At 53.2% G+C, this 12278-nt stretch overlaps 1 protein-coding gene across 1 annotated transcript; it reads right to left on the reverse strand.

Annotated features, from left to right (window-relative positions):
• Positions 1-4312: 4312 nt before the first annotated feature.
• On the reverse strand, positions 4313-6708 carry LOC126579701 (achaete-scute complex protein T3-like). The gene is made up of 4 exons (XM_050243246.1): positions 6265-6708; positions 5904-6162; positions 5487-5765; positions 4313-5312 (listed from the first exon to the last, which is right to left on the reverse strand). The coding sequence occupies exons 1-3, from the start codon at positions 6706-6708 to the stop codon at positions 5494-5496; spliced, it is 975 nt and encodes a 324-aa protein (XP_050099203.1). The 3' UTR covers positions 4313-5312; positions 5487-5493.
• Between the last annotated feature and the right edge of the window lie 5570 nt (positions 6709-12278).

The raw sequence follows: 12278 nt of genomic DNA on the forward strand, positions 1-12278 counted from the left end.
AGAAAGAGAGAGAGAGAGAGAGAGAGAGAGAGACCTGAAGCACGGCAGGGGTGTCACCGCAGATATGATCTGGCTCAATCAGGCTCATCAACAGGCAGGCACACAACGAGAGTGAGACACACCCGCACTCCTTCCGCTCTCTCACTGACCCCGTGCTCGCTAATCATTATATCAACACACACACATGCAACCACTTCTTTCTCTTCGTTGCTTGCACACCCACGCGTACCTGTGCGTATCTGGAGCGATTGGCCCATCGGGACAAGCGATTGTGTCTCGTCTGCGCTTTGTGACGACGACCCCAAGACGGCTGGCTCCTGCTGAGGTCCTGCGGAGGTTCTGCGGAGGTCCCGGACCTCAGCAGCAGGAAGAAATTGATGGCCACGATACACGTGCACCCACGTGCGTCTTCGCTGGACGGTCGCCTGACTGGGGACCTCCAGGTAGGGCCCTCCAGGATTATGCAAATGTAACTCTCTGTCCTCTTATGCCCATCAACCTCCAGCATCGTTCAGCATATGTGTGTGTGTGTTTGTGTGAGTGTATGTGGAAAAAAGGACATCCGAGGCCATCCGAAGACAACCTCCCGTGGCTTTGTTTTGTCAACGTTGCGGGATAGAACCCAACACCCCGGGGGTGGAGGATCCCGGAACATCCCGTTTTCTTGTGACAATTAAAGTGAGACATCGACACGACGTCGTCGTCGTGTCACGCAGGTGTTGCAGACCGCAAGACCGACCTCAAGCGATCCTCAGGACCTCTGGATCTTTCGCCCCGATCGCCATCGCACAGATATTTGAAGCTGATTGTAATTGTTGTCCGGTTCGTCCGGTCCGTGTGGTCCTGGAGTACTGGGCGCGTGGACCACGGTGGTCTACGAGAGGTGTTCCGCCGCAGGTGATCTCTCGATCTCGATGATCATGTTTTCTTTTTTTTTTGCGATCCATTTGCGAACGGATGGATCTGATCGGAGGGTGAACCTTCCTCGAAAAGGCACACCCCGTGGCGCTGATGTGCCATGTCTTTGGCATGGTTAGGAGACTGCCAGCAGAACCGTTAATGGCTCTGGGACTGGTCTGGTGTGAAGAAGTGGCGCGCGCGCCCACTAACACAATCCTCGTCGCCCGTGTCCACCGTATAAAGTCGGTCAAGAAGGGAATTCGTATCGAAGCAAACAGCAACAAGGGTCGCGCGCCCTACAGCCGGGCAAATATTGGTTTGTAGCTAGCACACGTTCGCGGGGTGGACAGCACGGGGGCGTACGCGGATTGGTGGCGAAGAAGGTGGTGGTGGAAACGCGCGATAACACGAGGGCCACGGCTGTTTGACACGCGTCGGAAGTAGCCGCTTATCAGTTTCCTTCTCTGATTTATCGTCACCCTAGAGCGCGTGGGTATCAATCGAACCAATTCTTCTCCGATGCGCGTCTTCTAGCGCCTCATCACCGCCGGATCCCGCCCGGGGGTCCCGATAAACCGTTACCCTGTGTTGGAGCTTTTGGGCAAACAGTGACGGCTAGCAAGGTACGCAGCATAGCGAGAACCACGGAAGTTTCACTTCCCTACAATGTCGCTAGTTCCGGCGTTCCTTCCCCACGTGAGAGGGAGGGTGGGTGGGCATGGGGGAAACATTCTTGGAGTTGAAACTGTCCGCTCGAAGCCACCTTTGCTGCGTTTAGAGGGGAGGGCGGCATTGAGCATTTAATTTGTTTAAACATAATTATTTTGCGTACATTTCTACACATTTTTTCCCATGTCAAGCCTTTCAGGAATATTTAATAAAATGTTGGGATCAATCGAAGCAAAACTCACCAAGTTAGAGATTTTTTTAAATCCGCGTTTCATACAAGGCTCCATGGCTTGCGCGTTTCTAACGTTTTCAATGTCGGAACCCAATCGTACGGTAAAAACTACTGGACCGATCGATTCGAAATTTTTAACACATAATCTGTACACTCTTTGCTAGGTAGCCCCGTCGAGATTTTGTGAAAATTGTTGATACTTTTTTTTAAACAAATCTTGTTTTTAGGCAAAATGACAAAAAGCATCACTTTATCAACTTAAACAATCTGTCGAAAATCGAAAAATAGGAAATTCAGCAAAAACTCGACGAGGCTACCTGGATAAACTTATAATCTTTCGAACGAGTATCGATTTCTATTTTTCTGATGACCCATCACGTGGCTACGATGTGCACCGGGAAAAAACTATATAAGCTACATTGGATGCCATGTGTGTAGTTTTTTATTTAACAAATCATCTATAAAAAGTACATCCAAATATTGCAGAAAAATTGTTATTTAATGTGACAATAAGGTAAAAGCAAATAATTGGAATGGTTTCTTCACAAACAATCTTCAAACATGAGCCTTTTTTTACTAGTATTAACCCCGAGCCAGCCCTGAAATAATACGGATAATGTTCCGGATTCGTTTGTTGGTCCGAGGTCCAGCCGGAAAAAACCTACGGTTCCGTAGGCTCACAAGGTCCAGTTTTTTGCTGTTGTTCTGCTGGTCACTGGTGTCCAAGGCGGTTGGTAGTGGGGTTGCAGCACCACCACAAAGTACGTAATCGCTTCCGGTTTCCTTCGACCTGTTCGGTCTGCAATGTCCAACTTCCGTCTTAATTGTGTTGCGCAGAAGAAGACGCAGAACAGCGAGAGAGAGAGAGAGAGAGAGAGAGAGAGAGAGAGAAAGAGAAAGAGAGAAATGTGTGGCATTGCACTGGTTCTGTGGAATTTGCAGCAGCAGCAGCAGCAGCAGCAGCAGCAGCAAAACAAATGCGGAAGCCTAAATCCTGATCCCGATCCTGCTGCTTCGCCCCTCCAATGTGCCAACTATCTTGAACTGGATCGCGCGTGCTTGAATAGAGCGAAAGGAGCGGAGCATGGATTGCACACCACATCCTGTCCACACGCATGCATGCACACGCACATACACAGATCCTTAGGCACATCCGCCTTCCGGCGAGCTGCAATGATCCTGACGAATGAGAGACCACGGTGGCTACTGCCACTGACGCGCTTCCTGTTCGCCGGAACCCAGGAAGTACGCCCAGACAGAGACACATACAGACACACACATACCGGCATTCGAAGTGCGCGCGCGCGCGCGCGCTCGAAATCCTGTTGCCTATATGGTCAATGGCGAGTCCCTTTGTGGGACGGCTCAAGTTCAAGGACAAAGGGACGAGCGCACCGTCGTGAATCGATCTTCGTCTCCAGGGGATAGGATTTCGGGACTCCGGTCGCTAGGAATGGGCACACACACGCTCACACGAGAGCGTGCACGCTGCTTCCCTATCCCACTAAGATTCGGTGTGCGTATGGTGCTGGGCGACTTCGCTTTCGCCCGAGCTCCTTGACGGCGACGACTGGAGGAGGACTGCAGGAAGCCAGGATTCCCAGTCGCCTGCGAGGAAACACGCATTTCAAAGCCAAAGCCTTCTCTTGCTCTTTCTCGTCCTCCTTCACCTCCCCGCCCCCTCCCCCCATCCTCTACTTTATTGTCTTGCTGCTCGTGTACACCACCGCATCCCTAAGAGCCTTTCCCGCTCCGAAACAGCTTCCTGCACAAACACAGTCGCTCGTTTCGCTTTGTTTGTGCATCATGGCACCGTACAGGCACGGCACGCCCGGCGGGGAAGGACGTTTGGCTAGGATGCATTCAACGTCGGACGATTCGGTCTCGATTCGATTCATTCTGCTTCTGGACCTTCGGTTTCGTCTCAGGGATTCCTGGTGGAGAATTGGACTCGCGCGAGGGGTCCCCTTCCTCCGCTCGCTCGGCTCTTCCCTCGGCTGCCAGGGGTTTCGCTTCGATGTGACGGTGCCACCGGGGGTCGGTCTCGTCTTGTGACGTCCCTGCCTCGTCCCTTTTCCCCCTTCAGTACTCGCTGCTCCAATCCTGATCGGTTGAGGTGCGGCCCGGCCATGCGATCGATATATCCCTTGGCAAAACAGGTACAATAGCAATCGCTCTTTACCAACGACCTTACCGATCCTGACCTTCAGCCACTGGCTGGCTGACTGACTGACTGAGCAGACTAGGAACCTTCCTTTCACCGGTTGCTAGGATTCGGGGATTTTTCTTTTCCCATCCGTTTCGTTTGCGTTTCATTTTCGGATTCTCGCCCACATAGACACACATACGCAGGACACAGGGATACGATTCATTTACTGAAATTCTGATTTTTATACTTCAGTGATAGTGCACGTTCCACGATTGACGGCTTCAAACAGTGTTTATCATACAAATATATATATATATCGAAGAACGTTCAAGAATAAAACGATTAATGTCTCTCTTTCTCTCCTCCTTCCCTCTCTCTCTCTCTCTCTAAGCATTCCATAATTCACTTGTTGGCATACTTGGTTTCCTATTCAAGACAAACGATAAACGGGAGATAACTTCAACTTAAGTACTTAACAGTTAAACGATTTTGCGGAAGTAGAAAGCTCCGCTCCGCTTCCTCCTAACCGTTCCCTTCTCCCTCAGCCTCCCTCTGTCTCTTCCAATGGTTCACTGGTCATAACATGTTGGCAGTTGGCAAACGCTCGGATCCCGGGTGCGGGCCCGCCCAGGTTTTGTAAACCCATGAGGTTCGCCAACCAACCTGATTAAAGGCACATTCTATTCATGGAAGCTGCGTGGTGGGGGTGGAGGGAGAGGGAGGGTCTCGGGGTGCAGGGTGAATGGCCACTAATACTATTACGCTTAGAGAGCTAGGCAAAATACTACAAACAAACAAAGGCCACCCAGAAGGGAAATGCGGAGGGGGGGCTGATAAATTTTTGAAATAAATTTCAAAACTATAACGGTCAACTGGCAAACCGTGGCTGCCCTGCTAAGACGCTAAGAAGGCACTTCGCTGGCTCGCTCACTTCCTTATTCTCTCCCTTGTTCTCTCTCATCTTGCACCTCCCTTCCATGCGGTCCGCGTTCGTGCGATAAGGGGGAAGCGATAACACGTTTCGTGTTTCACTTTCCCCCGCCCCATCGCGGCTACTCTCGCTCTCTCTTTCTCTTTCTTTCTCTGTGTGTATCTCACCCCTTAGCCTAGCACACACCTAGTCCTAGTCCTTACCCTTAACCGTAATTCTTAAGGCCTACGGTAGTTAGTAAGATTGTGGCCGAGTTACTACATCCCCGCGGTATCTTCACCGGCCTCCTGGGTAGCTCCAAGAATGCTCCACCCACCCACCGTGCATCTCGAACGCAGCGGTTCTGCGTAACTTCACTTGACTAGATCATTGGGTCACCCTGGCCATACCACACCTGCCACTGGGGAGCATCTGATGCATCTGGGCAGTTACTGTGAAGAAGAAAAGAAAAAGGGAGCGAAAGAGAGAGAGAGAGAGAGAGAGAGAGAGAGAGAGAGAGAGAGGAACAGATTAGTTTCGAACAAAAGAAGTGAGCAAGTGAGAAAACGCCCTCGAGATCAGAGGCAGCAGGACATTTGCGTGTGAGTGGACCTCCGTGACCTTACCTGATGGTTACTGTTGCTGCCACCAGGAGATGGCATCGAGCAGCTCCTCATCGTCCGGGTTCTGCGGGCTCAGCTCCTCGTCGTATGGTGAATCGTCGTACGCGAGCTCCGTCTTGAACTGCTGGTGCTGATGCTGCAGCGTCTGGTGATGAGCCTGTTGGTGCTGAAGGTGCGCCGCATGTTGGTGCGGTTGAGCGGCCAGGATGTAGTTGTTGTTGTCGGTGGCGGACTGGGAGGGCAGGATGGTCGTGGTGGGACCACCATCATGCACAATCGTTGCTGGATGGCCAGCAACGGACGTAAGATGCAGCTGCTGCTGCTGCTGCTGTTGGTGATGATGATGATGATGATGCTGGCTGCTCTGGTGGTGGTGGTGGTGATGATGGTTACTGTGGTGGTAGGACTGGGCGGACTGACCGATACCGCCGATACCGTGATCGGAACCGTACGACGGTGTTGGCGAGTTGAGCGGATCGACGTACATATCGTACGGTTCGTGCTTGAAGCTGCCACTGATCTGGGTGAAGCAACCGTGCGGGGTGACGCTGTCACCACCGTGCGACGAACCGTCGGACATGTGCGACGGTGCCGGGGAGGACGCGATCGACGGTTCCGACATCGTACCGTAGTAGGTGGAACCGGACGACGCCGAGCAGACCGAACTGTTCGAGAGCTGCTGCTGCGAGAGTTGATTGCTGTTGATTGTGGTGGTGGTGGTGGTGGCGGTGGTGGTCGCAGATGCCGCTGCCGTCGATGATGCCGTTGTGCTGCTGGTCACCGTGCTGCTGCTGGTCGCGGGTTGTTGCTGCTTCTGCTTGGTAGTACCGCTGGGTGCCACTGTCAGGCCCATCTCACCGACGTTCGTCTCGTCCAGCATGCGCTTCAGGCTGCGGATGTACTGGACCGCCAGCCGGAGCGTGTCGACCTTGCTGAGCTTCTTGTTGGCACCCCGTGTCCCATTGCTCAGCGCCGTTACCACGGTTGAGGGGATGTGCTGGCGCAGGTTGGCGAACCCATTGTTTACCTGCTTGACGCGGTTGCGTTCGCGGGCATTCCGCCGCTGCACCGAGGCTGATTGTTGAGGGGTCGCGTACGGTAAACCACAGTACGCGTACTTCTTGCCGACCGTCGACACCGGACCCACCTTCGACCGGTGCTCGGCCAGCACCGACGACGACGACGACGACGACGACGACGACAGGGACTTGGCGGACATCGACATCGAGGCGAGCAGGCTGCTGCTGGTGCTGCTGCTGGTGCTGGTTGCTGCTGTCGTCGTGCCGGTACCCGTTCCGGTGGCTGGTGCGAGCGGCCGCTTGCCAAGGATCGACGTGCTCGAACCGATGATGTTGCTCTGCGTACCGCCGTTCACTGCCAGGGTGGCCAGTGGTTTCGACGACGGCAGCAGCAGCCCACCGCAACCGAGCCCGACCGCCCCAACCGGTAGCAGTGTGTGCAGACCCTGACCGAGCGCAATACTACGCGCTACCGTCTCCATTTTTCGAGGGCTTTCGAGTCGTTCGAGTACGGATCGTAGCAGAAGGGGAATGCAGCAAACCGAAAGACTCAGGGATTCAGGTTCGATTGATTGTGTTTGTTGAGAAGACTCGTCAGGCTTCAGCCACGCATTGATTGATTCACAGGCACACACAGGCACACGCAAAAAAGAACAACAAAAAGTGTCACAAAAGTCACTTCACTTCTCCGGAGTGATGATTTTTTCCCAGGAAGAAAACAAAAAACACACGACGGCGATGATCCTCGAGATCGATCGAGATCCTCGACGACTGCTGCTGCTGGTCCTGGTTAGTGTTCCGATCCGCGCCGGTCGGTCGTTGCCGAAGGAATGATTCGTTTGTTTACACCGGAGCACGCACGAAGGTCCGGAAGAGTAGCAGAATCGCCCTCACTCACCCTGGCTCTCTCTCTCTCTCTCTCTTTCTCTCTTGCACAATCAGGCAGGCTGTCCTTCACCCACACACACACTGTCGACACGCACCGAACGCAACACGCAGAAAGGAGCTTCACGATCTACGCTCGAAAAGAAAAAAGGTCGGCGACGGCTGCTCGAAAAATCCTCGCCAGAAGAAGAAGAGGATTGAATGGCTGGAAGGGAGAGGGTGCGTACAGCTCGGAAGTTGGCTCCGAAATGGACCGGTGTCGGTTGTTGATCGTACGTTTTGTACGCAGCAGCAGATCGTTTCGGTGCTGTGGATTCGGGATCGGGATGTCCTTTTCGCCGTGGAAGCCGAGCGTGAATCGGTTGCTGGGTGTGTGTCCGTGTGTAGAAGAATGAACGAGGATCAACGATCCGCGCGATCGTGCGCCCAGAGCAGGAGAGGATGAAGGAGAGAAGTGAAGAGTAGAATGAGAGGGAGAGAGAGAGAGAGAACGAGAGAGAATGGAAGCTGAAGGACGAGGGAGGGAAAAAGGATCGTTCGTAGAGCTGTGTGTCTGATGCTGCTGGAGTGATCAATGCATGGGCAAGCCAAACAAGAGAGACAGAAAGAGAGAGAGAGAAAAATGAAAAAAAGCCGAATGAAGCCGAATGGTGATGCGTACGCGTGTCGAGCGTGTGGCTCACCGTTCGGGTAGGATTTTGAGCATCGAGCCACCAGCCACCACCCGCCACCCGCTCCACAATACTCCAGAACGAACGACAGATAAAGAGGGAAACAGGAAGCGAACCGAGCGAGCGAACGAGAGCAAGATGCGTGGCCCCGAAAACGAAACGCTGATCGCGGTCGCGTGCCAGTGGCCGCTTCGGTTCCTGATCGGCTCTCGTGGCGCGCGAACGTTCGTCGTTTCTCGCAGGCTCGCGCGCGCCTGCGTACGCAGGATGCGCGGCGGACACCGCGGGTGGCGGCTGGTGGCGTGCACCACCGCAGCCATCACCTGCGCCGACGACAACCCGCCAGAAAATCACTCCTGAAACACGCCGCATCGAAATTTCGCATCGATCGGCCGCGGCAGATGCGCGAGCATGTCGACACCGACCTCAGGCAGGCGAGCACACAAGCACACACATGCGCGTACGCGTAGTAAATACGCGTTCGCTCGCTCGCTCGCTCTCAGGCAATCAATTTTCGATCATGATCCCGATTTTCGATACTGCTAGCGAGTGGATTCGTTCGGAGAAGTCGGTAGCCGTCGGTGCAGAATGTTGGTCAAGAAAATTGTCAACAGTTCCGCTCACACAGCGCACGTACGCGGTGCGGCGGGTGCTGCGCGCAAACACCCAAAGCGGGGCGACGGAGGAACGGAGGGCCGCCAAAGAAATCACCGAAAACGGCCGAAAAACGATCCGCCGAACAAAAGAAAGAAAAAAAAACGGCAAAGCGACGAACGAAACGAAACGAAGCAAAGAAGAGCCCGCAAATGTACACGCTGCCACGCCTGCACTGCCACTCCGGCCAGCCAGCCAGCCAGCCAGCCAGCCAGCCAGCCAGCCAGCCATCCAGCCAGCCAGCCAGCCTCCAGGCTCAATTGTGTGTGGCGGTGGAACGCGGCGGCTAACTACGGCACTGACGCGGCAGCCAATCGCTCCGTCGCGGGTAGCCAGCAGCATCCTTGGTAGTGGAGCGATTACCGCAGCGCAAAAACCGCCGGTTGCTGGTTGCCGATGACCGGGTGCTGCTGCAGACGATTATGTCGCCTTTTTGGTCCAGCAAACCGGACAGCGCGTCGAACACAAAAACAAATTACGATTGCCCAGCTAAGCAACGGCATGGATTTTGGGTTTTTTTTTTCTTCTGTAGATTGGCGCCCTCGAATCTCAACAGAGCAGCGCCAATCAAAACAGTACCCGTTCCGTTCTGTTCCGTTCCGTTGTTGGGGCCCCGGGTGCGCAATTTTGTTTGGATAGCGCACCGCACTGCGCACTGGTTCGTGCCGGGTCGTCCCGACTTTTCCATTCAACCGAAACGTTTCTGCTTGCCCATCTGCGGCGCAGGATCGGGAACGGGGATCATCAGGAAGGTGGTGTGCCCACCACCAGCTTTTCAAACCGAACCTACCAGGTGCTGGCTGCGATCCGGTGTTCCCTGCTCTTCCTTCTCTTCCATTTGTTTTTCCCCCCTCCCTGCGAACGGAGGACGAAACGAAAGGACCGCCGAGGAGGAAAAGGACTGCCGTGTCGGGCGCTGGAATCCTGATCGACACTCTCGTTGTGCGTTTTAATGTGAAGGGGGGGGTGTATATGTGTGCACTTTTCTTCAGTTTCTTGCCATGGATCTCTCTCTCTCTTACACACACACACACACACACTCACTATGTAGCTTTCTGCTCTTGCCCTTGTTAGGAAAGCCCCCAACGAGCGGGCGAACGTTGCCGAGCGTAATGTGATGATGGTGCCAGATGATAAGAGGCAGATAGCTGGCTGCTCGGGCGCGCATCATAAAACCGCACCCGCCACCCCCTCTTCCTTCTTCCCGAATCAACGACTTTGTTAAAAAACACGATTCATCCCCCCCCCTTCTTTTCCCTGGTTTGCGACATACATGTTTATGCAAACGCTATCCTCTTCGTTCCTCGCGCATCGACCGTTGCGCCCCCTGATAGGTGTCCGATCTTGATCGATTGGATAGCTCTCGGGTAACAGTAACCTCACCTCTCCCGCTCTCACCTTGGTCTCCTTGGATAACCACATTTATTAGACCGCGAGACGTCCGTATGGGGAGTAGAACAGGGTGTACCATTAAAAAAAAAAGAATGTTTTCATTGCTCTGTTTTGAATTATTTTTTCAACACCAGTATGGCATTATGGGGTATTGGTGTATCCGTGAGACTCATATCTATCAAATAATGTAAGCAAAATAGTCGTGTAATAAATGTCTCTTAAGAAAAATGTACTCAAAGGCGACAGTGGGGAGTTTGCTTTGCGAGCAAGAAAAATTTCATAGAAATAACAGCGGTTCTCGGATGTAATCTTGCCATTGTTTACAGGATTAAACGGTTTATTCATGAAGGACTAAGGCCTAGGAAATACGGTAGTGGTCGGAAACGATCTGAGCGCACTGAAAAAGTGGTAAGATCGGTGAGAGCAAAAGTTAGCGCAATTCAGTGCGATCCACACGAATGCTTGCAAAAGGGGCGAATATCTCAAGATCCTCCATGCATCGGTTGGCCAAATAGGACCTAAAAGCAACTTCTAGAGCTAGGGTGAAGCGTAAGTTAATAGTTGGAAAGCTGAGCTCGACTTGGTCGATGTTCAAAGTGTGAAAATGCACCAAATGCCGCCGTGCGGCGTGTTCAGCTGCAAGCCATTAAACGGAGCGAAACCGTTGAGCCATCGCTTGATTCCGGGAAGGGTGACATCCGTTAGGAATGCACATGTGCTTCGCACAAAACATTCCAAGGACATGCGAGAGTGGGCGCGAGTGTGAAGGCGCGTGTATGCGGGCGAGCGCGCGCGCGCGCGCGACACACCACACCACACGCCAACGATCTTTACCACCAGAAGGAAGGGCCAGATGCTCTTTCGCTGTGCTCCTTCGTCCGCCTCCAGGCCAAGGACTCGTCTCAAATTCCGTTATTCGATCGCGATGCAAGCGTGAAACGTGAACTCTGTTCCCGGGACACCCCCGTTGCACGGAGCCGAGAATGACTTTTTCTCGTTTCAGTATCGGTTTGCTACATTCCACGACGAAAGTGTGCGCACCGTGGTACTTCCGGTGGCTCTAGCTAGTCCGATACGCGCTGATACCGAGACCACCATCGACGATGTCCGCGCCATCGTCGCGCTTCGTCTCTAGAAGCAGCAGTCTCGATGGTTATGTTGTGCAGATGTGCAGGAGAGACGTTCGGGAGCCCTCAGCTTGCTGTTCCGATTATCTCGGAACGATCGATATTTGCGATCGCTCCTGCACGCACACACTTGCATCACACATTGCACATTGCGTTGGCCTCCGAAGGATCCGCAAGAGATCCATGAACCTGAGACGCGATCCTGAGACACGGTTCCCCGGTGGTAAGGTTGTCTACCTGGCGAAACAATGGCGCAACAGACAGGCTGCTTTCATAGGTCAGGTCATAGGATACGGCCGAGCTCCCTCGAACGACGACGATGACAATAGCCCGGCACAATAGTGCCTCGAGGCCCCCCGAGCAACTCGAGGCGAACGCACTTGGCGCACTCGTGCGCAAATCGAACGAAAACACTGACGCAATGCGAAACCTTCGCAAACGAGCGCTCGAGCAGAGTTCGGGTTTCTTGCGTGCGGCACACCAGGGAGGATTAGGCGAGCCCAGGACTCCTTGGTGTAGGTTTTTTTTGGCAGAATCTTTTCAGCCTTCTCCTCATCTCGCTATAGGTCTTGCCGAGGACCAAAGCAAACAACAACGAGAAACGAGAAGGTCCTTGCAGATCGGAGTTGACCATTGACGGCATTCGCATCATTCGTTTGGAGAGCATCTCATATGTAATATTTCCAGGAGTTCCTGATTATTTAGCTCATCTCAGCCAGCTAGCTTGTGAAGTGACAGCGGCTCGAACAAGCTTTCGGAGGAGCTGAAAGTCGAATCAACTTCATCGCAGAGTAGTAAAACGACCAGCAGGGGCGTAAGAGTGAGTTCCGCCACGCCACCTCAGCTTGCTATGCATGAACAATAAACGAACAATATGTCGCTAGCAACAGCAAATAATTAATCATGTGGTAATAGGCACCAAATGAACTACAAAATGGAGTTTCAAAATGCTTAGCTAATGCTTCAGGAGGAGAGTGTTCGTGTAGAGCGCACATAAAATGCTGGAGAAAACTGCGTGCTACAAAACCGAACGAATCGTAGGACAGG

Source organism: Anopheles aquasalis, chromosome Y, assembly GCF_943734665.1.
Source record: "Anopheles aquasalis chromosome Y, idAnoAquaMG_Q_19, whole genome shotgun sequence".
In the NCBI taxonomy this organism is placed as follows: Eukaryota; Metazoa; Arthropoda; class Insecta; order Diptera; family Culicidae; genus Anopheles; species Anopheles aquasalis.

Bases quoted from the DNA above. Each gene is read 5' to 3' on its own strand.
- LOC126579701 (XM_050243246.1), bottom strand. From the start codon at position 6,708: ATGTCGATGTCCGCCAAGTCCCTGTCGTCGTCGTCGTCGTCGTCGTCG. The intron at 6,163-6,264 runs GTGACCAGCAGC...CTCTCGCAGCAG, and splicing joins CCGCGACCAGCAGCAGCACG to CAGCTCTCGAACAGTTCGGT. The intron at 5,766-5,903 runs GTCAGTCCGCCC...CTGGCCATCCAG, and splicing joins TCACGGTATCGGCGGTATCG to CAACGATTGTGCATGATGGT.